The sequence below is a fragment of the Macaca nemestrina genome, chromosome 13 (genome assembly GCF_043159975.1).
Source record: "Macaca nemestrina isolate mMacNem1 chromosome 13, mMacNem.hap1, whole genome shotgun sequence".
In the NCBI taxonomy this organism is placed as follows: Eukaryota; Metazoa; Chordata; class Mammalia; order Primates; family Cercopithecidae; genus Macaca; species Macaca nemestrina.
Window position 1 is genome coordinate 56,211,479 of NC_092137.1, and position 25,752 is coordinate 56,237,230.

General features: G+C 36.8%; 1 protein-coding gene across 3 annotated transcripts in view; it reads right to left on the bottom strand.

Annotated features, from left to right (window-relative positions):
* Positions 1-1,117: 1,117 nt before the first annotated feature.
* Positions 1,118-25,752, bottom strand: part of LOC105465062 (EGF containing fibulin extracellular matrix protein 1) — a 56,724-nt gene continuing 32,089 nt past the window's right edge. For all 3 annotated transcript variants that reach the window (XM_011713292.2, XM_011713293.3, XM_024787768.2), the window contains exons 5-11: positions 16,173-16,295; positions 12,277-12,396; positions 11,147-11,266; positions 9,479-9,598; positions 5,505-5,628; positions 5,225-5,420; positions 1,118-1,759 (exon numbers count right to left, since the gene is read on the bottom strand). In XM_011713292.2, the coding sequence (XP_011711594.1) occupies positions 1,598-1,759; positions 5,225-5,420; positions 5,505-5,628; positions 9,479-9,598; positions 11,147-11,266; positions 12,277-12,396; positions 16,173-16,295 (965 nt within the window). In that variant the 3' untranslated portion in view covers positions 1,118-1,597. The remainder of the gene's footprint in view (positions 1,760-5,224; positions 5,421-5,504; positions 5,629-9,478; positions 9,599-11,146; positions 11,267-12,276; positions 12,397-16,172; positions 16,296-25,752) is intronic.

Genomic DNA, 25,752 nt, shown 5'->3' on the forward strand with positions numbered 1-25,752 from the left:
TGTAAGCAATCATGTAGACAGGGTAAGAGGAATGAACTCAACAGTCTTGCTGTGTTGTGGCTGTTGATTCTGCTTCTGTCCTGTCCCTTGGTCAGATCTGTTCTCTCTCCTGTTTCTGTACCCCTTTAACCTTTAAGAGCCCATCCCCTACTCTCACACAAGGAGTTTGTGTTTTGTTCCTTAGGCTCTTGGTGAACTTTCTTTTTGGCAATTTCTGCACACTAGTCAAATCTTTGAGAGATATTTGTTTTAGCGGCAAGATTACCTGGTGACAGAGGTTATTCATATATGCTGTGAAACTAGATGTAAGAAAAAGTTGCCTGTTTTGTGGCATGATTTTAACTGTCTTTTTGCTTCCTCATCTCCCAGTTTATTTATTAAAAAAAATCTAATAGTAGTTCTTGCGCTGGCACCTACAACTGATGTTTTTCCCAGATATAAAAATTATACTGGGGGCTGTTGACTACACTGAAAAACCTCCAAAGATTGGGTGATCTTCTAAAAGAATATTTATTTTTATTTAAAAATATGACACATCAAAGTGAAGCAGTGACATTTTAAACAAGGAGATGTATCAAACATTCCCAAGAATTGGGTAGGAGGGTAATTTGCTTAAGTTTACTGTCACTCTGGATGCCAGGAATAAAAACCATCATCACTTTCTTCCTTTGTGAGCATCAAGTACGAAGATGAGATATTTTAGTTATAAATTAGTGAAGTGTTAGGATTTAAATTTTATTTAGAAATTAAGACTTCTCCAGTGAAATACCTTTTATTCATTTTGTTCTGCATCTTGTGGAAGTACTGAATTCAGGGATGTTATTATATTTTCCAAGTTTGCTTCTTCAGGTCAGTTCCAATGTGGTTTAGAAGGAATTTATTTTCTCATATCCTCCCCATAGATTTCTCAATAGTATAATTTTCTAGGGGATATCTGGTTCATTTTGGGAATTCTGGAAAATTTTGCTTACTGTTTTTTACCAAATATTCACAATCTAAAATTTCTGACAGAATTAAAAATACCCTACAGAAACCAGCATATTGTACAACAATGATTTATTACTATGTAATGAACAACCACCTTTTGGCTGGTCATGAAAATAAAAACCAACACAAATATGGCAGATCCCCATTTTCTAAAGAAATATATCTTTATTGACCTTTTCCATTTTCTTACAAAGCAGTTAAAAACTCATTCTTACCCTTGCATGCTATTCAATGGTTATGATGGCTGCCTCCTTATGAGACTGTTAGTGGAGCTCTAGTAAGTTTCCTTAAGCACCACAGAAGATCATCATTGCTTGGTCCCACTTTTACAGGAAAGAATCCAAGTTTCACCAGACAGTGTATACTTAGCTCTCTTGAAGAAGACCAGTTTAGTGGATTAATGTCTAATTTACATACAGTAATAAAGACAAACTTTGAATCTTTACAGATTAAATGCCCACTTTATACCATGGTGTAATTGTTTGAATTATGGGTGAGTGTACAGTATAGAGATGTAGATGCACTAGATATATCTATAAATAAAATAGTGCTTTAAGGTAACAATATTCTTTGGCTGACTTAAATGCCTGTGGTTGACTCTTATAAAAGACTAAAATGAAAATGGCCCCACTATTATTGTCAATCTTAACACAGAGCTTGTGCGGAAGGTCCCTATACTGCTGACTGTCAGCATCTCCAGGTCCACGATATGTTCTCTTGGTCCTGATAATGACTTCACGAGCACAAGCATTGCACTTACAGGACTTGTTTGCTAAAATAAAAGAAAAAAGAGAAAGGAAAGAATAATTTTCCTTGCATTGGAGTTTCTATGCTTTGTTAGTATACCTCCTATAAGAATTAGGGGGAGAATTTTGAGGGTGGTATACAAGAGCCACTACTTGGTCCCTTCTTGGTTTCAACTCTTCTTGGCTCTTATCCCTTGTCTAATACAGTCATTAGTTCCAACTTCCAAGGACTTACTTTTTTAAAAAAAAAAAAAAAAAAAAAAAAGTTCTTTGTTTTTGATTCCTCCCTCTCTGTTAACATTTTTCTTCACTTTTATTGAGAAGTTGTGGACTCTACAGAGACTAGAGCTTAAGTGAGAATCTGATAATTTCTGAACTTGTAAACAAAGTTGTCACTTTTCATTTTCTCAACATCGTGCATCTGTTTACATTCTAGTAAGTAAAGAGAAATGGAAACAGTTTTTCAACAGAATGTGGTAAATGCTAAGATATACGGGGTTACCCAGGGCACGTATGAAGATACATAAATGTGTATGTATACAGGGAAGACAAAGAAGAGCCCTGAAGCACTGACAGAAAGCTTTTGAATGCCTGAGGAGAGTCACCAGGGACAACTGAAAGTTTTGTAAAGTAATATGTTCAGAAGAACTGGGTGCAGTTTCATTTTGATGAAGAATGTGATGGGTTCTTGTGAGTGGAGGGAGATGAGGTTGGAGAGGCAGGTAAGTGTATGTGTGAGTTTGAATGCCAAGGGATAGAGTCATGGATTAGGATTTAGCAATTACCTCAATGGGTGGACATTAAACCAAGGGAGAGAATGCTTTGGTTAGGTCTACTTGCTATATACTCATGAGCAGCTTGCGACCCTCTGCTGCAGCAGTCAGCATCTTTCTGATCACTTGTTCAGTGTCTTGACTACAAGCTCCATGGAGGCAGGAACTGGCTTGGGTTTATTCATTTTTATGTCTCCAGATTCTTCCATGGTGCATACCTCTTGTAAACAATAGTTGTAGGTAATAATAACACCTTGAAGGTGTTGATTGAATTAATTTATTCATTTAAAATATTTTTTTAGCATCTGCTATGTGCCAGCTACCATTCCATGTGCTGAGGATAGAAGAGTGAACAGACAGGTGTAGTCTCTGCTCTCATTATGCTCATATTCTAGTGGATGACATAGTTCAGTGAACACTAGACTAGGCAGTGATAGGGCTATGAATAATAATAGTAAGGCTCAGTAAGGGAGAAGAGACACTGGGGTACTGGGGGGTATGTTGGATATTCAACCTTCAATTTCATGTACTTTCTTTACAATATGTTCTCTTTTCCAGGGAAGATGGTTTTCTCAGCATTTTCTCAAAAGGAATATAAATCAAATTTTATATTCCACATATCCTTTCAAGAATCAGGCTACTCATGACTATCAAGAAACCTTCTTTGACAGCCCACGTTTTATTTGGACCCTGGAATTGAGCACAAAATTGCCCCCTTTCTATTTTCATAGATGTTAATTTTTTCTACACAATAATATTTAAAGTTCCTTGAAATCAGAAAATGTGCATTACATGTCCTTTTAATTCCTCATGACACCTAGCATAGAGCTGAGCATGTAGTAGGTGCTTAATTAAGCTAATTAATTAACCTAATTAACTTATTTAACCTGCTGTTGATGCATTTCAATGCCCTCTGCACAAGTAGAATTTTAGTGGAGAAACTGTAGGGTTTGATCCAAGTACTTTTTGAATTATGTGACAAGAAATAGTCTTGAAATGTCTATTTTTATTATTTTAAATAATTTTTTTTTCAAATAATTTAACATTATTTAACTCTGGAACTATCAAAATTGGCAATGTTTTATATCAGTCATGAGAATAAGGATTTCACTGGAGAAAAACACTGTATTTTTATTTGAAAGTATCAAGTCAGTAAATGCACTGATATGAATAGTAAGTAACTGTAAAAGTGCCATGTTTAATTGCAAAGAAAAAACACGTTGGAACTTTGTTTCACTCTTTGGTTATTCTGCTAGAAAATTTTATTTTCTTACATTATGGCTAAAAGTTCAAAATAGAAAATTATTTTTAAAGATTTTGTTATTTAAAAATAATGTTATTTGTTTAGGCTAGAATTAGTTAATTGGCAGTATCTGAACTGTGTAAAATTTACTCAGTGGAAATTTCTTATAAATAGCAAGAATATGTCAAATTTAAAATATCAAATGTTAAAGAACTATATTCTTTTTTGTTAGAAAAAATAATTGTAATAGATTGCATTTTGCATTGGGTCTTTCTTTTCAGAAGTTGGTCATGAGAAATTAATCATTTTCTAATATACTGGCAAAGAAATAGTATCACATAACTCTGGAGCTATATGGGAAATTAATATATCAAAAAACAGGATAAATGGGTAAACATTAAAAATCTGTAAACTGTGCCACAAGGACGAATTTCCCAATTTAATTCATATTCTCAAAATGAAATAATGGCTTTAAAATTTGATTAAAAATAAAGAGTGCCCAAAGGAGTTTTGAGAAAATTGTAACTGGATGAATAACATCATTAGCATGAAACAGTTACCGTAACTCTGCAAACTACTTGGTAGGGTGCCATCATTTTCACATGAAGTGGTGAGCCGTATTTAAAATATGTCCAAATTTTAACCTAAAATGAACTTGCTGAGATTTTGTAGGGAGACTGGAAGGCTGAGGCTTTGGGGTCAGGGAGACCAGCTCAGAAGCCACTGAAGGGATCATGGAAATGACAGGAGCCAGTTTATGGGAAGAGACATAGGGATGTGAGGAAGCAAAGATAACCCAGGAGACAGTGTGAAGAGGGAAATGGCAGAATTCAGAAAGTAGATTTCACACAGGCAATGAAAGATAGGAAGGTGACTCCATACTGTCAGCCCAGAAGTTTGCAAGAATGGTACAACTACTGACACATACTGTGCGGGGAGGTGGGGTCACTTCTCACATACTTGCAGGTTTCAGTTTCGGTGTGAATGTAAACTGACTTGTGAATGTAACAATGATGAATTCATGATTTCTGGAAAACTCTTTAGGAGCTCCAGTAATTATTTTGGATTTGAATTATATGTATGCCTATATATAATTAATTAACCATCAGTGATTAGTGATACCTACTTAGGGGGTGTTTGGGGTGGGGGGATGGGAGGCTTGTATTTTGGTAGTCACACACAACTCTATCAGAGTCTGCCAAACTTAATATTTGAGTGACTTCAGGGATGCTACTTAAACTTTCTGCATCTCACTTTTCTCTTCCGTAAAAAATGGGGATGAATATTAATATCTATCTAGCAGTGTTACCAAGAGGAATAAATGAAATAATGTACCTGGAAGGGCTTACACAATGCCTACACATAAGACTCTTCAAATGTTTGCTTTCCTTCCACATGTGGATACCACACAACAACAACAACAACAACAAATTCCCATCTTTCTCAATAGTTAAGGCTGCCTTCAGGATACTTACTCGTAGGTAGAACTCTCCATTTTCATTTCCAGATTTAATCCGAAAAGTATTGATAGTGTTGGCATAAATAGTTGTGGCCTGTATCTGGAAGATGTCCGATGGCACAGACCTATCAGATCGGATGCTCATGTATTTGTAGACTATTGACTGGGGCAGTTCTCGGCACATGGCATTTGAGACTGGGCAAACACATCGGCTGCAGAGACAAACAAAAGTAGTTAGCAGTTTGGCTTGGTAAGACCAGAAAATCCTCACTTTCAAAAGTTCTGATTTTTCTTACTTCTCTGGTGTTAGAATGTAGGGATCTTGACAAGGATTTCGTGGATAACAACGGAAGCCGCCATGATAATTCCAACACATTTCATCCTCCCGGCATTCATTTGTGGTCTCACACTCATTTATATCTGTAGAGATGTAGGGTCAAAGAGTTTACTAACTAAACTAATGAACTGATCTAATTAAATCATATTACTGGCAGATTCTGTTTGCAAGGAAGGAGGTGTGAGGGCATCTGGACTGTGTTCAACCTGCTTTTAGACACAAGCCTGGGTGTTCGTTGCATTGAATTCAGGACAGATAGAGCTGAGACATTCTCGGCAGATTAATATGTGTCATTTCGTGATATTTTATCCAGCACCTCTTGTTCATCTGTTGAATTCAAAGCCCAATGTTAACCATTGACTCTGCCTATATAAAAGTTAAATAAACACCAGTTCCTGTCCTCAGGGACATTATAATTAAGGGAATATGTATATGGTTACTTAGAAGGTAAAATGGAATTAAGTAAGAGACAGGGAAGTATACTGGGGGATGCGGAGCAGAGTTGGGTCATTTTGCCAGAGGGATTAGGGAAGGCTGAAGGAAGGAAGAGGCATCTCAACGTGGTCTTAAAGGGTGATGGTTAGATGGAGTTTTCATGGCTGGGGCAGGGAAGCCTTTCCAAGCTGAGAAATCAGCAAGCATAAACTATGGAGGGCAGCTTACCATCTCGTTCAGGAACTCGGGAGAAAGGAGAAAGCTAGAAATGTGGTTTCAGTAAGCTGAAGCATGCTGGGAGTGGATTATTACTGTCCAGAGGAAGCACAGCACAAGAAGTGAAACTATGAAGTGTTCCACCTCGTAGAGCATAGCAATTTTAGGACTGTAAGGAAAAAGAGGAAGTTAAGGAAGAGGCTGTCAGTGGAGGGAGACAACCCAGGAAAAGGCAGTGCCAAAGAAGTCAGAGGGAGAGAGAGTCCCGGGAAGAAGGGCTGTGTTTACCTCAGGCTGGACAAAGATTGACTTTAGATTTGTGAATCAGAAGCCTCCAGATGACATCTGAGAGAACAGTTTTACTAGAGAGCCATTACATTTATAACAACAATACAAATAAAATTAATATCTACATCTCTATGTCTGTTTCCCTTTACATTTGAATAGTGATTTATATTTTATTCAATGTAAACTTTTTCTGAATCATTCCTTCTCCACAATGAGATATTTTCATTCATGAATTTACTAATTCTGTAAGTAATTTACTGAATCCTTACTTTAAGCCAAGCATGGGCTAGGTGCTGGGATATGGTCTCTTTTGAATTCTCATATCTGGTGTTCTTTTTAAAGGGCCTTTATTGCTTTCTGCTTTGCATTATTGAAATCTGCATGTCTAGCTTAACCCTTCTATTAGCTTGTAAACTCCTTGAGGGCAACGGTTATTGTACCCATCTTTTAATCCTTTAATCACCTAGCATTAATGCAATAGAGCACCTGGCTTTAAGAAATAATAAATTGAACTAAGTTGCTCTTCACGCAAACTCTGTGGAGGTAGGTGAGAAAGATATTTTCACTTGATATGGATGAAAAACAAATAAGGGTTTAGTGGCTCATTCTAGTTCACATACTCTAAATAATTCATGCCTTGACTTTGGAGGGAAAAAAAAGTATTTTAGCTTCTAAACTGGCTAAAGTTATCTGGAACTCAAGAGGAGACTGGAAAAGCCAGGTAGTCTCCAGGAGACAGTTACAAAAAGTGTCTTCTTGGGCTGGCTATGGCTAAAGAAAGAAAACTTAGATTCTTCGGATGAAATCACAATTGACTTATCCTTTCAGTATTTTCCACTTTTTTGAAAAATACAGATGCTGTTTAGGTACAGGGAAAACTAATACTGATTTGTTATATGGAGTCCAACAGAAGCAAAAGACAACTTTATAATTTCATTTATTACTTCCAGTAATGTAGAGCCTAGCATAATCATCACCTTAATCATTCTGGAAAAATTTTCAGAAATTAATACTCTCAAAATATTTGATGAGTGTGTGTCTATGTGTATGTGTATTCTTTGTCTCTCTGTCTCTCTCTCCACACACACACACACACACACACACACACACACACACACACACACAGAGTTTTCATTTGTATAGGCCTGTGAAATGAGAACAGTTATTTCATCCCCAAAATAAGTCTTTGGAGAAAGTTAAGAATCCAAACCTTTTCAATTTCATTTTATTCCTGTGGACAAGGCTCAAAAGGAATGATTTCAGTAGGGGAAAGCAATTGCTTTATACTTTAGAAGAATGCTAACTCTTTTTCACAAAAAATGTTTTGGCTTAACCAAACATTCTGAAGCTGCATATCTTCAACATACAACATTTATGAATCCCCCACTTGCAACTTTAGTGCATTTTCCACCTTTAATTACAATAGATATAAATGTTTCCAGATAGATAGGCTAAGCAGGTAGGAGCCCACTGTGCATTAATCTGCTTCTATCTTTTGCTGAGCATCAAATCAATTTTTGATTAGAAACACATAGATATTTGTTTGAAGGACTCCAGAGAAATTTGTTAAGACATTCCACTAGCTAACATTTTCTTGCATATAATATGCATGTTGAAAGTCGCAATTAGGGTTCAGTAAGTAAAACCATTGGAATGCAATGTTTTCCCACAATTAACATTTATAAAGTGTGTAGTAACCTGGAACGGGTTATAAAGATGTTCATTGTGCAATGAACTACATTCTGATTATGCTCATACTCATTGGTAGGAGTCCAGTTGAATAATTGTGTGCCTATTATAAAATCCCAGGTCATAGATTTCCTCTGAGTTAATACTTTCCTGTAAAATCATGATATAGACTGAGAATCCCCAGTGTCTCCTTTCCTTGATCTTTTCTTTTCTTAACAGGATCTTTATTGTCCTTGTGTGCCTTTACTCCAACTCTGATTAAAAAGGACTCTCTACAGAAGATTTACTACTGACCAGTTACATTGGTAAGTAAATTTCATAAAAACACCTTGACTTGTACAGCCTTTATAGTTTGCAAATTATTTTTATGTATGTCATTCCACTAAATTCCCACAACTCCCTTTTCCAAATGAGGAAGCTGAGGCTCAAAGCAGTTTGATAATTTGTTCAAGATTGTGCAGACCGAATACAGTGGAGCTGGGATTCAAACAAGTTTTTTGTCCTCAAGTTCGGTCATTTTTTTCATTCTTTTGTTGCTTTGTGTAAATTTAAGTGTTTGTACTAACTTTTCCAGGATTTTCTACATTTTTGATTTTATCTGACAGTCCTTTCCCTGTAAAGAAAATTTTCAACTACATGCAATATTGGAGGTAGGGTCCTTTTTTTTAGATTTTTCTGAGACTCTGAAATCATACCATTATAGGGAGTGGCCTCTTCCACTTTTGTATAGTTGTGAAGATCATCTGAATGTTTATTTTGAAACTAGACCCAAGGTCATTAGCTACTTTGGGGTTAGTAGTTTTTCTCTAAAATATTCAAATATATTTTACGACATATTAGGCTGACTTTTCTCAGCACCTACATTCTTACCCAATTCATAATTCTCATGTTTTAGAGAACTGAGACTGGATGGAGATATGTTTAACTTACATATTGAGCTTATGCTCTATACTCAAACTCACAGGTGAAACATTTTAATAACTGAATCTTTTCCAGTGGATGATTTGAAGATGTATCTCAAAGAGATTATGTAGGTTACATAGAAGAAATATCAATATTTTATTAAAATTATTTATCTTTTAAGGATGAAAAATGATTACTCTGAATTTCAAGGAAAGTCGGCATAAGCATAGAATTGCCTCTTTATGAGATGTATATATTTTATGATGAACAGGGGAAAAAAGAGCTTAAATTGTATATTCAAAGTGGGAAAAATGAAAGTCTATGGGAGAATCCTGTAACAACTTCTCGTCTCTTCCTGGTTAAAACTAAATACCTAACATATGAAAAAAAAATTAAACTTACCTTGACATGTTCTACTTCTCACCACTTGGTATCCCTGGGGGCACATACATGAGAATTTCCCAGGTTCATTGACACACTGATATTGACACAGGTAGCTTGAGGTTCTGCATTCATCAATGTCTGTCGAATCAGACAAGAGCAAGGACACAGAGTTGAAAAGCTTATGCACCACTACTTTGGATATATATATATATACACACACACACACACACACACACACATATAAAGATTAAAAATATTTATATTAAAATAATTATATATAATTAAAATTATATTTTAAGGAGAAAAATTATATCTGTATATATAAAGAGATCTGGCTTCTGATCCTATTCCTGCTACTGTGTGACTTGGGCACATTTCTTAAGTTGCCTGGGTTTCGTATACACACACATACACACACACACACACACACATATATATATATTTTTTCCTGTTCAACAGTCCCAGGGAAGTAATATACTTTTGAGGTGAGCTAAAGAGAGTAAAAATATTGCAAATTCTGAAATAGAAATACAAAACTTTATAAGCAGCTGAAAGGTAAATTCTAACAATATCAGCTTATTTCCCTCTATGACTTCACAGCACAAAGAATTTTTCTTATCATGACTTTTACTGAATCGTTACTCACAATTTGGCTAATCCTGGACCTAACTACACTACTGAATGAATTGGCTTGTGGTTGATGGTCTTCATTTTGGACTCTGCAGACCCATCCAGGATGTAGAGTTCATGTTTGTCTTCTCAGAAATTGGGTGACTTTGACACCAAGTTCATCTGAGCTTTGAACTCCAAGTCCCCTAACCTGTGCAAGCTTCCAGAATGACAACTTGGCAGGAGCTGGCCTTCAGGGGAAGAATGCTTTGCATTTCTGAATAGTGATGTCCCTACAGTTTACTCAGAAGGGCAGAGGCAGCTGTCCTGAGGTAGCCTCTTTCAGTTTTGAGCGTAATGGCATGATGTGAGGCTTCTCTCGTTAGGGTTCGAGCTTTGTGTAAAGCTGAGTGAACTGTGAGGAGGTCAGGGACATCAAGTGTCCGTGGCATCCCCCTCAGGATGTCTAATACCTTTTGAATTATACAACAAAATGTGCACATGCAATGGACTCTGAAGGTCATCAGTCTAGTTAAATGACCCTCCTCTTGTTCATGTGGAAAGTGAAACCCAGGCGACTTAAGAAATGTGCCCAAGTCACACAGTAGCAGGCATAGAACCAGAAGCCAGATCTCTTGATTTTTATTTTAATATTTTGACATGCACTTGGCTATTCTGAAACTTAAATGTGCACACCAGTCACCTGGAGTTTTTGTTGAATGTAGATTCAGACTTAGAAGGTCTGAGTTGGAGCCTGAGATTCTGCATTTCTCATAAGCTCCCAGGAGGTGCTGACACACCTGGTCACTGGATAATACACTGAGAAGCAACATGCTAGAGCACCCTTTCTAATTATTAGGGCCAGCCTGCACCTAATATTTCAGTTATTTTACTTCCTTTCCTTTTTCTTGGTAACACACTAAAAAGGCAATGTAACAACTGAACTACATTAACTGGATTTCAGAACAGAATTCCCATGGGTAAACATTTGTTTTCATAAATGGGTACATAATCAGATAAAACAACAGCAATCACAGGGATTGGACTTTATTCCATACTATCTGGGAAGAGTTTTACCTTCACAGTTGAGCCTGTCACTGCTTAGTTCATATCCTTGATTGCACTGACAGATGAATGAACCAAGAATGTTGTAGCACTGCTGAGCACATTGATTGCTGGCATCACATTCATTTATATCTGAAAAAAAGTTTTATATATATATATATATATATATATAGAGAGAGAGAGAGAGAGAGAGAGAGAGAGAGAGACTTTAAATACATCCTTGCTCTTTTGTACCTATGTCATCTGCTGATAAATAATTCCCTAGCTGAATTATTTGCCCTGCAGAAGCTCACTGGAGAACATCCATTTAGGTTTCATATTTGTTGGAACAACTTCAAACGTCTGTCATATATTTCTTTTGGAAATACCAAAATATTTTTTCTAGGAATGACAGTTAGTTTGATGTTTGATGAATCTTTCCAAAGGAATTTAATGCTTCTAATAAATATACATTCCAGTATCTATTTTCTTTTGTTGTTGTGCAGATACAAAATGCCAGTTCTATAAATAATTGATATAAGACACTTACACTGATATGGTCTCTCAGCATGCTGTACTGAAGATTTATCTGTGCTATTTATTACTTTTTAAATGGGTTCTGTTAAATTCCATTACAATTATAACATAAGCCTTTGAGACCCATACGGAGTTTTGCAATGCTCTAAAGCACTGAAAATATTGTGAAAAGGCATTTTTCCTACACTAGATTTTTTCCAAGTCATGCCAATCTTTTAATTGTGTGCCGTGACATTGCATTCTGAAAGGGGAGAAGAAGCATGTAAAAATCAGATGCACTTGCAGTGGAAAGTTTATATACTTGAACTGGTAGTAACCTCTTTGGCACTTTCAGTATTATATCACACACTTTTGACTAATTGGTGTATGTATATCAATTGATTTGTAGTTTTAAATTTGTCGATATAGCCACAAAGGAGAACTAAAACCAAAGTTAAAAAGTTTTCCATTCACATCTTGATGTGTTTTAAGACACAGATTGGTTATTATCTTTTAAGCTTTATGATTGCTGAAGGGAAGTCGATGGAAACTATTTACTCAAGAACATAGAAAACTGGAAATACTGCAACATGGCATGGGGTTTCCTTTTGTGAAGACAGAAATCAGCAAGTTCTCAAAAGGCTTACCTACGCAGGTATAGTTGTTTGCTGCCAACTGAAACCCAGGACTGCACTGGCAATAAAATGAGCCTGGTGTATTCACACATCTTTGGTGGCAATATGGAGGGATGGTACATTCATCTATGTCTAGGTTATCAGGCACATACACAAAGAGAACAAAATGATTGAATTAGCATTGCTGTTTGCTTTCAAATTCTCTGTAAAGCATTATCTAGAAAACCTATCTAGAGAAAATCTCTTTTTAAAAGGAATACTTTCCTCTCTATTTTGTTAAAATTAGGGTATATATATATATATTTTAAATATACTTCATATTCTGCAGTTAAGATGTTAAGAACAAAGACTCAATGTTCATGCCATTCAGTGGTAAATAAACTTGGTGGGTGGGTTGAGATTTAAAGAAAAAAAATAATTGAGACTATTGTACATCTATATAAGATGTCAGTTTGGGGAGCTAAAAGCTTATGTATAATTACAGAAGTGAAAAAGAACTACTGAAGCACATTGGGCAGCACGAAACAAAGAAGAAAGAGTTGTGGGCTGTGCTCAACTGGTGACCTTGGCTAAGTCACTTATGCCTTCAGTATCTTGTTTTTTTGTTCTGCAAGATGTGGATAGCACGGCTTGCCATGTGTATCTTAGGACGTTTTTGTATATCAAATAAAAGAACACTGTGGAAGAATAGGATGCTAAATAAGTTACCTCTTGAGAGTGCTCTTTTGACACTTTGATGAAGTGTTCCAGCCTGTGTCCTTCTCATATAAATATTTTCAACTATAAAATGCTCAAATGAGAACTTGCAAAGGAGGATTAACATCTTAGAAGTGTAATAAAATTTCGTTAATTCATGATTCTACACTTTGTGACAACTTCAACATGGCATGTGTAATTTAAAACAACCATTATGCATATACAATGTAATGCTATATAGTGACACTGCCTTGTGGTAAACCCAAACAAAACAAACCTTTATGCTGGGCTCTTTTGGTACTTTAATAACTAAAATTATGGGAAGTAGTGTGCTCAAGTGGCCTCAGGATAACCTGAGTTTGAATCTTTGTTCTGGCAATTACTAGCTTGGTCTTAACCTCTCGAACTTCCATTTCCTCTTCTGCAAGTAGAATTATTGGGAAAGTTATGTGACATAATGTAGGCAAAGTTCCTGGCACAAAGCAGGTAAACATAAATGGGAACTAATAAGCTGCAAGATATATTTAATTTAACTTGAATATTGAAATAAATAGTAAGAAGATATTCACATGGCTTTCCCCTTACTTTGTTCAGGTGTCCATTCAAATGTCACCTCCTCAGGGTGGCCACCCTTCCCACCAATATAAAATAGGTTCTTCTGCCCTATCTATTTCCTTACCTTGCTTTAGACTTCTTTGTAGTCCTTAACAGTACTCAACATTGTGTTATGTGTTTATTTGCTTCTTGTGTGTTCCTTCACTATAGTGCATGGCAAATAAGAACTGTCTTCTCCCCTCAACTGTCTTCTCCCCTTGAGATAGAGGGTTTTTTGTCCGTTCATTGTTAGATCTGGAATAGGGCCTCGCATAGTAGGTGCTCAATAAATACTATTTGAATGAATCGAAACTTCACACTAATTAAGAGCAATTTTAGCATAGTGCTTCCTAGTCCTCAGTACTGTCATCAGGTGCTAGTATTGATAGCTAATTTGTATGAGTGGTAGTATACTTTCTAATAGTTCCACAAGGACTATGAATTTGTAAAATTTGTTTACTACTATCCCAGTGTCTAGAACAATGCTTGTTACACATTAAGCCCTCAATAACTATTTGGTGAATAAATGATGCATGTCTTCTTAACTAATAAACATTCATTGAACCATTGTTATTTGCTAGCATTGTGTTTGGTACCGCAAGTTTATAATGATAATCACTATACTTATGTTCTGCCCTGTCTGGTATGAAAGACAGGCATAGAACAAATTATTCCATGGAATGAGAAGATCAGCAGTAGAAAGGAGTGTAAGGGACCCAGGGAGCACCATGCTACTTGAAATGTGGCCTGCTGACTGCTGCTGGTTCATGGGCTATTTGGACCAGTCTGCAATGATTAAATACAGAAACTGAGAGTACATGTTTATAAATAGCAATTTGACATTACTGCAACATTATTTTTATTGTACTTTACAGAAGTATTGGCCTGCCACAGATTGGAAATTTACAAAAAAGTATCCTTCATCCTAAATTTGAGAAGCACTGGCACAGGGGAGGGAGCAACTAATTATATTTGGGTAGATCATAGTGGGCTTCCCAGAGGAAGTGATCCTAAGCTAGGATTTGGTAGTGAAATAAGAGTTTGCCATGAGGGAATGTTCTTGGTGCTGTAAAGAGCTTGTGTAGAGGCACCAAAGTGTAAGTAACACTGTGTGATGTGTGTGGGGAACTGGTGGAATAAAGCTGGGGTATAATATTATTTTGTGGTGGGGGAGAGGTGTTTATGCAACAGAAATGGACAATGATCAGATTGAGCAAGACCTTTCATGCTCTGTCGAGGAATGTAGACTTGATTCTCTCAGTGAGAGAAGCAGGAGGGAAGACACATGATTAGATCTGAGTTTAGGAATATTTCCTCCTACCACATTAAAAGGGCTGTGACCATATGTTCCATTATCTTTGATTCACCCCACACTAAGTTGGATTAGTTCTTTTTTTCTATACTTTTTATGCCCTCAAATGTTTATTTTCCTGTCTAATACAATGGCAAAATTTTGGTATCTCTGGAGTTTTCTGCGCACTCTTCTTTTAAATCTCAGCTTCATTACAGCCAACCCTGGGCCTTCCTCAGAGGCTGGGCACTAACCCCAGCATCTAGGGACAGCCCTATGGCAGGCAGAACTGGGCGGGGGCCCACATGGAACTCAGTGTTGACATGTGAACATCAACAGCTCACATTCTCAGGCAAAAACTGACGCTGGTTGTCTGTCCCCACATCCTCACTCTCTGTTCCTAAGAGGAAATAAGGCTTCTTCACTGGTCTGTGATAAGAGGGGGTATGTAAATAAATGGACAGTCGGTTAGAGTTTCATGCCTAGTGCTGGGCCTCATGATTGAGCCCAGAGTACTGTATTTTACCTCACTGTCTGCCAGTTGGCTTCCTCACACTTTGTTCTTCCATTCACTCAAAACACATGCATAGAGCCTCCATCACATGGTGGGCATGCTTCAGGGACTGGGGAGACCACAGTGACACAAGCTGACCTGGTCTTGCTGTCAGGGAGCTCATGCTCTTAGGCCCTCCAACACAGGCACATGGTGAAGTTGGCTTTGTACTCCTGGTATCCCACAAAGGCTTGCAGCATAAAGAGCCTTTAATACCCATCTGTTGACTTAGAACAGGGACAGGGACTGTTCTAAGCATTCCCTACATGAGCTCTGGAGGTAGGGACCAGTACTATGTCCACAATACAAGTGAACATAGTGAGACACAGGATTTAAGTAACTTACTCAAGGTCTCAAAGTGAACTGGGGTTGGTGCTTGGAATGCAACTCCACCATTTGCTTTATGTGCTGTGCTATGCTATGCTCTGCAGCAGTGGATGGTGAATGAAGCCCACAGTACCAGTGTGCTAGCACAATGGCCCCCAAAACAGCAAATTTAAATTTCTTTGTGGTTGTTTTTATGTTCCCATTCATACCCCAAATTTCTGCTCTTGCTTCGTCTAACATTTAGCCAACACTTTGTTATCCACAATAGGCTCAACCTTTAAGGTTGTTTCTTGTTATTGTGGAAAATGGATTGGTAGTCTGTGAAAGAATAAGGAGTTATTGGCTACCACTCTCCAAAGAAATATGAATGCTTTCATTGGAATGCTTGAGGTTGAAACAGTTAAGGTACTCAAGACAGGACCGTGCTCACTGCACTGTGGTACTTACCTACGCACTGCTCCCCTCGCTTCTGATATCCAGGAGGGCACTGACATGCAAAGGATCCCCGTAAATTGATGCACACTTGGTCTGCTCTACAGTTGTGCGTCCCTGCAGTGCACTCGTCTATGTCTGTCAGAGACACGCAACACAGAAAGAATTGTCAGTTGTGAAGATGTTGATATTGCCTCCATTTTGCCACTTCTTAAGCTAAATTTTTACTTTATTCTTAAAAGCTTATAATGTTCTTACATTGGAAATGTTTAAAATTATAAATTATTTCAAGTGTTCAGAAAATAATTTTGCAAATACCAATAAGTACTGCTCAGATTTAACAAATGCTAACATTTTGCCATGTTGGTCTTGGCTCACTCTGTTTTGTTAAGAAACATTTCAGATACAGCTAAAGCCTCACACCATCCTCATCCCTTGACCCGTCACCTACCACTGTCTCAGTAGGAAGGAATCCTTCCCTGAGATGTTTTTGTACTTTCATTAGACAGGGATGCATCCATTAGAACATATGATATTGTTTTGTATGTTAAAACATTTAAATAGATTGTATGATACTTGCTTTTTCCATCCAATATATTGTATTTGAGATAATTTTCATTGACAAATTTCTAAGCAATAACAGTGTAATCAACCTTTAATATTATACGTTCCCTGTAGTTGTTTGTTTTTACAAACAGCAGGGTAACATGTACGTATACATTTTTATTTGCAAATTTCAGAATGCAAAGGATTCAATTTGATCGTGTTTCTCTAGCCTGTGTAGTTTAAAAATCCATATTTTCTCAAAGCAGTACACTTCTGGGAATAATTTGCTAAATGTGCCTTAAGGAGTATGCAGGTTACAGTTCTAGAAAAGTAAAAAATGCCCAGTGATAGCATAATAAACCAGTTACAAAAAATTTCTTTGGGATCAAATGGTGATATAAAATTGTGTGTGTACATTCATATTTTCAGTCATTTATAAGTAAAATCTAATTTTACCTTATCTGTATCACCTTTATATTCATTCAGCTCTCCTATATCATGAAGTTAAGTAGCACACAAGAAAGGATCATATAATTTCATCATTCTTCAACAACCACTCTAAGCTTCACTAAAAAATGTCATAAAACTTGTGATTCCTAGATGACAATTTTTGCATAAAAACCAAAATACTACCCTGGGTCTACCACAGTGATGATCTAAGATCCCTGAGGCAGATTTCAGGGGTCTTAGATAATCACTGTGGCAGACCCAGGGTAGTATTTTGGAAGAAAAAGTAGGGAAAGAATCAATAATAAAAAATTGACCCAATTTCTGTCTTCCCTCTGAGAATCTCAGAGAGTAGCCCCTGAGGTTGGTTTGCCTTTCACTTTTCTGTATTTTCAAGGAGGATTGCCGCATTTACACTATGCAGTATAATAATACATAAAGTTGAGATTGTAAAAGGGTTGTCCTCAGAAATCGGCTTCACTTAGCTGGGTGTGGAAATGATAAGAGAGATTCTTTCCATAAGAAAGAGGGAGGGGAGATGAAAAATACTTGAGTGATGTATGGCTATTTATTGGATAATAATCTATAAAGCATCCACTTACGTAATTCTTTGAACTTGGTTTTAAAGTTTTGGCTAAGGTTTTTGTTACTTTGTTTTGAAATTTATTATAATTACTACTAGTATTATTTTCAAGTCAGTGATTACAAACTGTCCTTTTTAGGTACTATGCGATGGTGCAACAATCTTGCTTTGAAATTATCTGCTGTTCCTTGTGTCTTTTATTATTTTCTCAGATGCACTTGATGAAAACCTTTCTACTGGGGTTTCTTCAGAGCTTTATGACTCGTTAATGCAGAAATGACAGCAGAATTTCTATTGTTTTATGTCAAGAACATTTGCCAGCATTTGCAGTGATAACAGTCCTGAGAGATATGGCAATGTTAGATTCAGATGTGGCAAGTTTCCTCTGGCAGAAGATCAAGGCCCTGGGCTGGCTGCTGCATTTTCTAAGGGAGGCCTCAGCAGTGACTGAGGTTTTTCTTTTTGACATCTCTCTGCAAACTGCCTCCACCCCGCTGCATTCCTACAACTGATGCCCTATGACTTCCTTCCTACTTTCTTGTCGCTCATTTCTTAGTGTCTCATAAATAGGCTAACATTTCCAGTGGAATTAATGTATCATTAAATAGATTTTAAACACAAAATCCTGTGCTACTCCTTCTTAAGAATGAGGTCTGTTTACCTTCTGAGTGGGTTATTTAATAAAAATATTAGGTGAGTTAAATTAATTTAATAAAAACAACAACAACAACAAAAACAAATAAAATACCACTGTGCTCAATGCCACTACTTTCCTTCCCTTTCTCCATCAAAACCCAAACAAAGCTGCAACAAGACTTGCCTCACCTAGGACTGACTGGTGATTACACATTTTACTTACCGGGACTCATAAAATCGTCAAAAAAGTGACCTCTGTGACCAGGAAGCAGCTACTAACTACATTTCCATTTATGGCTTCTCTGACTGTGGTTTAGAATATTTATCCTCTCTCTTGCTGTTGGCGGTTTATCTAATGCTAAAGGCTATAAACAGACTCAATTTCTTTGACCTATTTTCAATGATATTAATGTCAATTTATTAGTTTATTTAAATAACACAATTTTATTTTGAAAATTGTACTTTGAGATCCTGGAATTACTTATTTACACATCTATACAAAGTCATACAAAATTATTATACATTGTTAAATTCTATTATGTTTGGCTTTTCTACTTCTGTGCATTTCCATTTGTCGTAAATACCAGAAAGCTCACTATGATACAAAAATTACTAAAATGGACAATGATGTCAGAAACTCAAAGCAGAATACCCATCCCTGTGCAGATGCTCTGGAAAAGCTGGCTGTCCCAGGAGCATTGATGACAGTCCACTGCCCTCTACTTGCTCCTGACTTCCCATAGTGCAAACACAGCCTTTTGTAGGTATCTCCATGGTGTGTAAGAAAAATCAGTTTCCTACATTTGTATGGGAGAATGTCTGCATTAGCAAAAGCAATGCTTTATTTATAAGGGAAACTACTCAGGTCAGCCATGATTTTCCTGATAATCTAAGACAAATTACTATGGGGAGAAATCTTTTGTTGTTTTTGCATGATTATAATTTATCCTTGACAGTTAAGCTCACTTGGTTTTTCAGGCAGTCAGTTAATAAATTTCCTGGGCCCTGGACCCAAGCTCTTTGGGTGGGGGTGGGGGATCTGTCTTATTTGCCCCCCCATATTCCCAGTGCCTAGGATCATGCATGAAACATGGTGGATTTTCAGTAAATATTTGTTCAATAAATGGATAAATGAGTTATTACCGTTTGCTGAGAATTGGTATCTAAAGTTTCAGGAAAAGTAGGATCAGTGTTTTACCTAATGGAGCTAAAAATGTATAAAGCAGAGTAACAGGTAATATCTGAGAAACACAGCAAAATCAGTAAGATGTCAGTAAAAGAAAAATAATGTTGAGCAGTTGAGTTCAGGAGTGCAGAGGCTATGAGGTATAAAGCAGATTTGCCAGAAGAGGTGGGTTCTCCACTGCATTTTGAAGAAGACGAGATACATGGGTTGCCAGGAAAAGGAAGCTGTTTCTAGGCAGAAAGCGGCTCACATTAGAAAATGCTGATAAGACAAAACTGGTTTCCATGAGAAGAATGGCAGACAGATGGAGCCAGCACAGCTGCAGGGGCTCTGTGTGAGGAGCCTGGTACAGTGCCTGGTTGAAGAGGATCATGAAATGCTAGCTCTGTCATGAGCAAAATTCAAGGCCTTAAAGGCAAGATTAGAGAGTCTGGATTGAACAACATAAGGAGTCTCTCTGAACTATGTAGACAGAGCCTAATGTTAACATTACCAAAGAACAAAATAATAGAATGTGCTTCCTAAAATATCACAACACATTTCATCATTCTAATACATTAAGAATAGCTAATGGCAATATTTGGTGATGCCCTCATTTTTCAAAAATGTGCCCACGCACTCCCTCCTAGTGATTTATACTATTGTAGGTCCCTCTCTTGCTGACTTTGGCACCATTAGTTGCTTTAAATAATGCAGGCTAATCTTTGCTCAGCTCTCATTTCTAGCCTCTTTGTCACACTGACCCCCAAGTCTAGGGAACCGCACATTTGATTTTCTCTCAAAGTTAATGGAGGCAACTATGTCCACATCTCTGTGGTGTCCATTAAGTCCCTGCTTAGGCCCTCATTCTCTATGTTTTTGGCTCCTTCCCTTCAGTCTGACTCATATTTCCCAAACCCCTGACTCATGCTGCTTTCTCTCTCTTATGCAACATTTTAATCTCTGCAATGTTCTTTCCATAATTTGATAACTTACCACGACATGGAGTCCCTTCAGCATGTTTTCATGGGCAAAAATTATCTGCACCTTGAATGGTGTTGAGGACCATTTAGACTTTTATAATTTGTGCTGCTTCTGGTTTAAGAAATAATTTAGAACTACTTTTGAATAAGCCACTGTAGACTAGAGATGAGAATGCACTAGTAATAGGACAAAGAAGACTGAAATTATTTTGAATCTGTCACTCCCTATGTGATCTAGGGTCATGGCATCCATTTTTTTCTCTTTATTTCTCCATCTCTAAAATAGACAGTCTATCCTTAACAATAACACACAGATTTTTAAAAGTATTCAGATTCTTCACAACATACTTTTTTTTTTGTTTCCAGACTGTAAATTCCTGTAGTAAAATAACCGTATCTTTACTAGTTCTGTGTGGGACACGGTGCATGCTTTGCAAATATTATTTAATGGTGCTATCCTGTGAACTCTTGTGGTTAAAGAAAAGATAGTGGTTATATTCAAGTCGGTGATACTTCTTGATCTGTGTGGATTTGAAACCTTATTATACCTAGCTTCTTCAATTAAACTGATTTAATCTCCTAAATGGAGTAAAGTAGAAAAAAGGTCACGGTCAAGGATTCATGTTTGTTAGAAGGAGGAGCTTCTTTACTGTTGACCTCCTTCCTCCCAACATTCTTAATGATTTAGATACCCACCTGCTCAAAATGATTGCTCCCAATCCTTTCTAGGGACAGGGTGATAAACTAGTTCCTACCAAAGTACTCTTTTTACTTACTCTGTGAAACTTTTTAAATAAAAGGGACTCATTGAGTGAAGGTCTTAGAGGTATTTGCAGTATTTTGTTTTTCAGTATAATCCTGGAAGGTAAGAACTACTTCAGCAAGAGCTGAGGGCACTGCAGTTTACTACTGTTTTACTCATCCAATAATTGCTATTGATAATGATAACCTAAGTAATTAATAAAATAAATTATGTAGATTGAAATCTGATTTAGAAGAAAGTGTATAATATTTTATACAGCTTCATATACAAACTTGGTAACATTCTAAAATTAATTGGTATAAAAATAGGTAAATTCTTAGCAATATAAAAAGATCTGTTATTTGATTCGGAAAGCAGAATTACAAAGCTTCTGATTTAGTCCTAATAACAGCCTTGTGGAAGAGGTGGTTACTTCATCCACAATTTACAGATGAGGAAGAAGGATGTCACTGAAATGTGGACTCTGTTGAGGGAACTTGCCCAGGGTCACACAGAGCAGAGATTCAAACCCAAGATTTCCATTTTGTTTCTGCAATTTAGGTCTTGAGGAAGACTTGTTTCCTAAGAGTTCTGGAGACCAGTTTTAAGTGAAATCATAGGTGTTTTTAATTTTTTTTAGCCTTAAAGGTAGGGTTGTTAATGTCACAGCACCTTGATTCCTCCCTTGTGTCTTTCTTCTACTTAGAATAACATTCATAGCTCTCCAAGTTTTCTGTTTCCCTCCCCAGTTTTTAGCCAATTATCAACAATTTTTTGTCAAACACTTTCTAGTTCCCTTGCTGTTTCTTTCATAGTACTGGAATCAGATTTATCTGGGCCAAATGCCCAGTTCTAGTTAGCTTTTCACCCTTCTGAAATTATCAGCTAGAATTCACTCAAGCTAAGCAGTTCTAGTGAAGAAAATAAATACTAATATTAAGTAACAAGAGAGAACTGTCTTAATCGATGGCCAGCAGTAGATTTATAGTTCTAGATTCTTATCAGTTCTGGCAAAACAGATTGTTAATAATTTGGTGTGCTTTAAATGATAAACAAAAATATCACCAAAATCAACAAATTATCAGCCTCCCTGATAGTTCATTTCTTTGTTTTAGAGTGTGGCGAATCAAGTGTCCTAGAAGTCCTTGGCATTGCATTATGTTCTATCAGAACTTTACAATATGCTGTTCTCGTAGGAAAAAAATCATGCTACTTCGAATTGCTTTTCTAGCAATGATGATGGATTTGCATTGCAAATGGACCCCCCCACATAAGCTTCCTCTGTGGACAATAGTGTTTATTTGCCAGATGATTGGATGAGGTTAGGCGTATAGTTCATGAACATGGGGAAGAAAACCAACTAATACATGTGAACGACCAATCTGTGACTCATCTGTACTACACTCAAACCAGATGAACCAATGGGTCATAGGCTGAAACAGAAGAAGAGCAAAGAAATAAAGGCTTTACTTCTCATTCTTCAGCTGTTTTTGCTCACTGGCAACGTGAACCTTATGCTTTCAGAATCTCAAGGAAACTACATTGTCTACTGATAAACGATTGTTAATTGTTAGGAGTATTTTCTGGCATTTTTGTGAATATGTCATACCCAGTTAAACTCTCTTTTTTTCCTTCTTAAACTTTTTTTCTTTTTTTTTTTTTGTTTTGAGATGGAGCCTCGCACGGTCGCCTGGGCTGGCATTTAGTGGCGTGATCTCGGCTCACTGAAACCTCCGCCTCCCAGGTTCCAGCAATTCTCCTGCCTCAGCCTCCTGAGTAGCTGGGATTACAGGCACCCACCACCATGCCTGGCTAATTTTTTGTATTTTTAGTAGAGACGGAGTTTCACTCTGTTGGCCAGGCTGGTCTCGAACACCTGACCTTGTGATCCACCCGTTTTGGCCTCCCAAAGTTCTGGGATTACAGGCCTTCTTAAACTTAATTATTAATTTAGAAAATGTTTGGGAAAAGATAACCCTGATATTTGGGATATTAACAACCTATCATCAAATCTGCTAGCTTGTGGAGGTAAACCTATATTTTGAAACAAACAGCACCATCAGTCTTTGCTCCACAGTGGCTCAGTACTAGGAATTAAAGACCCTTTGTGTGAAGGTTTAAGCCCATTCCATACAGGCTGGAGGCCTGTTTCAAAGTGGATGGCCTTGGGAGGAATTAAGATCCCATCCTATTATGGGATGCCTCTGCACTGACATTTCAGTTGTGTTTTCCTGGTTCCTGGCCACTTCATCTCTCCTCTCCTCTATCTCCCACTTCCCCGGCTCTGGATCAAACACTGGTGAGTGATGAAATGAATGGAGACTGACTACATTCAACTGAGTCTACCAAGCCCTGCCTGAGCACTGTGATTTGATTCTTGGCCTCCCTCCCTGAGGCCTTGCAGCCAGATTAGTCAAGTCTCTGGAGCCCAAAGCACACACATTCCTGGCTTATTCCTTCAGGCAAATCATCACTTGAGGTCGCATAAGCCCCTGGCTATGGCAGTGCCAATTATAACAAGCATGGCTTGCTGACCTCCTAATTGTATGAAACCAATTACATTATGCTTGTTGTTCATTCAACAATAAGCAGCTTTTGTGCCCACTAAATTGAGGCATACTACTAAATCTGGTGAGTGTAACTTGGCAATCCTTCTCCAACTCATTAACTGCCTAAAGCTTTTTCAATAAAGAATATCTTTGTGCCTCTTGCCTTCAGAGAATGTTACTTTCTTGTGTGTATTTTCCTGCCCATTTCATTATATCTTACTTATGATCTTTCTGCGCAGTGTTTCTCCATATGCCTCAGGCCCTTATTTGCACTAAATTCTTTTTTCTGTTCTCTTTTTGATTCAAAATTCCAGCACAATGAAAAGCAATGAAAAGAATAAAGATGTGGATAAATCTAAATAAATACTGACTGCCTAAAGCAATAATAGTAAAGTATTTTGGGATTTACAAAATATTTAGAATTAAAATACATGAGAATAATAGCATATATAGTTTGGCAGGAAGAGGAATAGAGTTTAAATATTTTAAGGTCCTTCAATCACGCAGGAAGAGTTAAAAGTACTAATTTATCTTATATTTTGATAAGTCATAGATGCATGTTCAAATGATCCCTAGGAAAAACAATGAAGGAATGGTAAAAAAAAAAAAAAAAACAACTACAAAGCTAACAGAGGGGAAAATGGAATAATACAAAATACTCCATCAATTTAGAAAGGAGGCAAGAAAGAAAAGAAAAGGAAACTAAAATGTGCAGGACAAATGTAAAGCAAATAGAATGGTAGGTAGTTTTAAACCTAAACATATCACTGGTTATAGTAAATGTCAATGGACTAAATCCCCACACTAAAAACCAAAAATTGTCGAATTGATTAAAAAACAAAACCCAAATATACTGTTTCAAGAGACATAATTTAAATACAAGGATACAGAGATTAAAAGGAAAAAGATGGAAAATATTTATGCAAACACCAAAAGAAAGTTGGCTTTGCAATATTAGTATTAGAAGAGGTTGACTTTAAGGAAAAAAAAGATTATTAGAGAATAAAAAAATACTACTTAATGATAAAAGTTTCAGTTTACTAGGAATATGTAGAAGTTCTAAATTTAAATGCACTTAATAATATAGCCTCAGTAGAGACAAATAAAAAAATGAATGAAACTAAAAGGAAAAATTGACAAGCACAGTTACAGTAAGATTTTAACACACTTCTCCTAGTAATTGAAAGAATAAGCACGTTTTCAGAAATGAATAGAAAATGTGATTAAAACCTTTGAACTAATTGACACGTATAGAGCATGGTACAGAATACATAGCCTTTTTAAGTATTGAGGGAACATTAAAAGAAAATGGCTATATGCTGGCATTAAAGTAAGTCTAAATAAATTTCAAAGATTTGCAGTATACAGATTATGTTCTCCAATTACAATGCAAATAAGATAGAAACAACAACAACAACAAAACCAGAAAAAGCCCTTCTTTTGGAAAATTGGACATATTTCACAACAACCCATGGTTTAAAGATAGCAAAATTGAAATTTGAGAAATCTGAAACTGAATGAAAATGAAAATACTACAGATCAAAATTTGTGGAAAAAAATGCCAGCCCATAAGAAGGCCCATAGCCCCACCCTACCTCCTCACATCATCCTTATCTTTTTCTTTGTACTAAGTTTAGGAGAGAAGAAAATGCAGATGAGATCTACATCTGAGATAGTCTTCAGTGTTATGAAAGGGAGCCTAGGGAAGGAGGAAAAGATGTTTTTATCTTAATTTTTATTTTAGGTTCGGGGGTACATGTGCAAGTTTGTTATATAGGTAAATTTGTGTCACGGGGTGTTGTTGTACAGATTATTTTGTCACTCAGGTACTAAGCCTAGTACTCAATAGTTATTTTTTCTGCTCTTCTCCCTGGGAAGAGGAAAAGATCTTGACCATGTATTTCCAAAAAGCAGAAATAGAATAAATTGCTAGAAATGCACGAA